At 43.3% G+C, this 4,037-nt stretch overlaps 1 protein-coding gene across 1 annotated transcript; it reads left to right on the top strand.

Moving 5' to 3' along the window:
• Positions 1 to 149: 149 nt before the first annotated feature.
• On the top strand, positions 150 to 2,968 carry LOC118744259 (neurochondrin homolog). The gene has a single exon (XM_036477156.1). It carries the CDS (start codon positions 458 to 460, stop codon positions 2,627 to 2,629), a length of 2,172 nt encoding a protein of 723 aa, XP_036333049.1. The 5' UTR covers positions 150 to 457; the 3' UTR covers positions 2,630 to 2,968.
• The last annotated feature ends 1,069 nt before the right edge of the window (positions 2,969 to 4,037 follow it).

Consider the following 4,037-nt stretch of genomic DNA (forward strand, 5'->3'; position numbering starts at 1 on the left):
CACCATGGAAGGAAGTGGCTACATAGCGGTTTACGCGCTAACAGAACGTCGACGCCCGAAGCTACATAGGGGGCATTGGAGGTGGCGGACGTCGTAAATGCCTAAGCCGAAAACTGCTTCGGCTTGTTCCAATACATACGGGCTGCCGTTGATCTGCACCAGAACGTTTCGGGCGGATCAGTTGGTGAGAGTGCGTCGGCCCGAACGGAACAACGAAAATTCGAATTTTTCAGAACTGAAACGGGAAAATCGTGGGTGAAAGTGAAAATAGACGCTATAAATACATGTATATATAGCGCAAATCCCAGATATACATACACAAACTTTATTAAAAGGCGTGATAGCGCATATGTGGAATAGACAGTGAACACGCATAGCAACTAACGCCCAGAGAAAGTGCGAAAAACGCTCAACTGATCGCTAAGAAAAGTTTAGAAAGTGACTAAAATTAATCGCAATGGCTGATATACCGGAAGCTATCAAGAAGTGCGCGGCCATGTTAAAAGGCACGAAAAGCGATACCGAAAAGTTTGCTGCCCTCTTCATGGTAACGAAGCTAGTTAAGGGCAAGGACTGTACTGCAGCCGCTAAGAAGCTGCTCTTCGAAGCAATCGGTTTCAATTTTCTCAAAAAGCTGCTCAATGGCAAAAATCTGCCCGACGATTGTCCACCTTTGGTCTATAAGAGTGTAGCGCTTTCCATACTCACCTGCTTCTGCCAAGAAGAAGAACTGGCCACACACAAGGATATGATCGAAGCTATACCCACATTGCTGGAGATTGTTGAAACCGCCGATGACGATGACTACGAAGACAATTTGATTGTTGTGAGCGAATCGTACAGTTGCCTCAAAAGCATTGCCACCTATGAGCCCGGTCAGCAGGCGCTTCTCACCATAGGCGCAATACCCAAAATGTCACAAATCTACTCAGCGCAAAGTTTCCAAACTGACGAGGCACTGCATTTGATTGTGTTGTTGGTGAACAAGTTTGGCACCGCCTCCTGGACCGACGATCCAAAGCCCTTCCATGCACTCGTTCAGCGCATAGCCCTTGACATGGAGACCGAAAACAGCGATCGCAAATACGAACTCTGTAGTATACTCTCGTCCATACTCATCACGTGTCGTCGTGACGTCATTGTGAACACACTCGAGGGTGAAATTTGGCCCGAGAGTATTTTCAAGGCCGTTGGTGACATATTGAAGGCCAAAATCGGCCCTAAACAACGAGAGCCAGCCTTGCATTTGATTGCGACCACATTGCAAGTTCTCGGTATACAATGGGCTTTCATGGATGACCAAAAGCAACTCTTCCTATCTATTCTCCAACTAGCTGCTATTGAAGTTCGTATGCAGATGGACGAAAAAAAGCTGGAGACTACGTTTAAGCGCGCCGATCTCATCACTTGCTGCTTCGTAATCCTCGAACTGTGCATTGAGCACATGGCCAACGATCAAATTGACTTGGAGCCCAAGGAAAAGCAAACTACTTACTCAGCACTAAAGGGCGCTTTCAACCAGGTATTGGCCGTGCTGACACGCGTCTCCCAAGACAAGATCAAGGATAATGGCAGTCCGCGCGACAAAGCCTTCATCTGCGCTATTGTGCGCATTCTCTCCGCTTGGTTGGCACAAGAAACGACCGCTATGCGCCCAGCAATCTACAAGATTCTCCCATTCATGTTCAAGGTATGCAACGAGTCATTCCATGACTTGAAGGCTTGGCGCAATGGAACACGCGAAGGCGAGCCACCCGTTGATGTGCTGCGCGTCATGTTACCGGCGCTTTGTCACTTGGCTGTTGAGGATGACGCACGTAAAGTTCTCTTTTCCACTAAGCAAGATGAAGTTCTGTTGGAGCAAATCGAGTTCTACTTTACCATTGCACACTACAAGCGTCCACCAATACCACGCGCCGAGCGTCTGAAGCGCATGAATGAGCCAGACCCCGTGCCTACACCCAAACAGTTGGAAGAGATGAAGGACGCACGCGCAGCCATCGTTTCACTTTGCAACATTTTAATGAACTTGACTGTGCTGGAGCCAAAACTGGCCGAAGACTCACCACTCTTTGCCAACGTACTTAAGTTTGTTGTAGAGAATCTTCCTGAACTGAAGGACACACCCGACAATCTGGTCATGCACGGACACCTTGCCGTGCTCGGCTTGCTGCTACTCAAACAGCAGGCCAAACGCGTTAAGCAGAATGATTTCTCCTTCTGCCGTTACATTCAGGCCACAATTCGTTTTCTATGGGACGCCTACAACATCGATGAGTCGAATGATCCTACCGCTTTGGTGGTGTCTATCGCTTATAAAGAACACTGGATGGAGATAACGGAATTGTGGTTCCTCGGCATGCAAACCATTAGCGGCGTGCTCGCCTTAGTACCTTGGCTGTCGGAGTTCGCCATCGAGTCAGGCTGGGCTGAGGGCATCGTGCAAACCTTGAAGAAGGTCAAAATTGGCACTCTGCCACCCAATGTGAAGTCCGCCTACGAGGACCTACTTTCGCAATTGGTCGAAGTGAACCCGTCAGTGGTGGCGGTGTTGAAGAAGGCCGATGCTCTGCGTGTCTGCCGCAATCACCGAATGATGGACTTGGGCAAGAAACTTTTCGGTGATTAGATAAAATCAATGACAGTTGACGCATGGTGCAGCATCCAGACGTTTACTTCACTTTAATTAAATGAACTGAAGGAAGTAGGGTTGAGAATTTGTAACAGACGAATATTTTAGTATAAGTAAAATGAGGAACCTTTGTAAGATTAAGAAACTTTTTTGAAAAGCAAAAAAAGAATGCTTTTTTTGTATTTTTGGACTTTATTTCGCATGAACTGTATTTGTATTTACTGGTTTTTATACATAATTTAAGCGAAAATACGACTTTGTAAGGAGGAGAAACAACGAAAGCAAAAGAATAAAAATAAGAAATAAATAAAAATAAAAAAACCATTAATAAATTAATTGTCAGGCAGCTGCTTTCTTTATTTTATCTCACTTATTTTTGCTTTTGGACGTGGCAACTTTGGGATATATGTACGTAGGTATTCATATGTATATGTATATACATAGTACAAGTACATGTTGTTTATCGATACATTCCACTCTGGACATCTCGCTGGTACATGTTGTTTTGCATACATATAGGCATACATACATACATGCATACATGCATACTATGCCTGTACATCTTCTTTGGCTTACACCCACTCACAATTTTCCTCGTTTCGTCGACTGTGCAATATTGGTACAAAAGCGTCATTTGTGACAAAAATGTACAGCTGCTTGCATTTAACTGATTACATTCATACAAGTGTAGAAATGTTTATGAATTGGTAAGAGGAATAATTTAGTATTATGACACATTTTGTTTTTAGTTCATTTGTTTACATTTTGTTCTTGAGTGAGCGTTATTTTTTCGCCAACGGAAATATGTACGTAAGTCATAAAATGTTTGGCGAATTAAACGGATTTAGATAAGGGCATATGTATCTACTAAATAAAGAATATTTGAGACATTAAAAACTGCGAAATAAGCAATTTATAAATAATGCTGTATGGACTGTCTAAACATTTAGTAAAGGTCAAAAACCACCCTGAACAAATACATGGTTAAGTATGTCTAAACTTTCCCAATGAAATTTTTAAGATTTTTTTTTTTTTTTGTTGATTCTTCCGACAGGCCTTATCCACATGCTTAAAAGTGCCGTATACCAATCGGTAAGATACAGATATACAAATGAAACAGTTTATCTCAAAGCGATCGCAAATCGTGAGTGGTCAAAGGAAGAAGTTGGCGCTGATCAATGAAATTTTGCGTAAAGCGTTTTTGGAATATATTAAAAAAACTTTTAAATTTGAATAAAATCGGATGAAAGTCTCGCCTTCTTCTTCGTAACCGCCTAAGCGATTTTGCCCGAGTTCAACAAAGCACGCCAGTCGTTGTTCTTCTGTCCCAACTGAACGACATGGCCAAGCCAGCGCCGCTGTATTTTAATTCGCTGCACTATGTCTTTATCGTTGTAAAGTGCAT

The sequence above is a fragment of the Rhagoletis pomonella genome, unplaced genomic scaffold, assembly GCF_013731165.1.
Source record: "Rhagoletis pomonella isolate Grant_MI unplaced genomic scaffold, Rhpom_1.0 Rhpom_scaffold_00001, whole genome shotgun sequence".
NCBI lineage: Eukaryota > Metazoa > Arthropoda > Insecta > Diptera > Tephritidae > Rhagoletis > Rhagoletis pomonella.

Excerpts from the sequence above, each read along its gene's own strand:
- LOC118744259 (XM_036477156.1), top strand. The coding sequence starts at position 458 with ATGGCTGATATACCGGAAGCTATCAAGAAGTGCGCGGCCATGTTAAAA.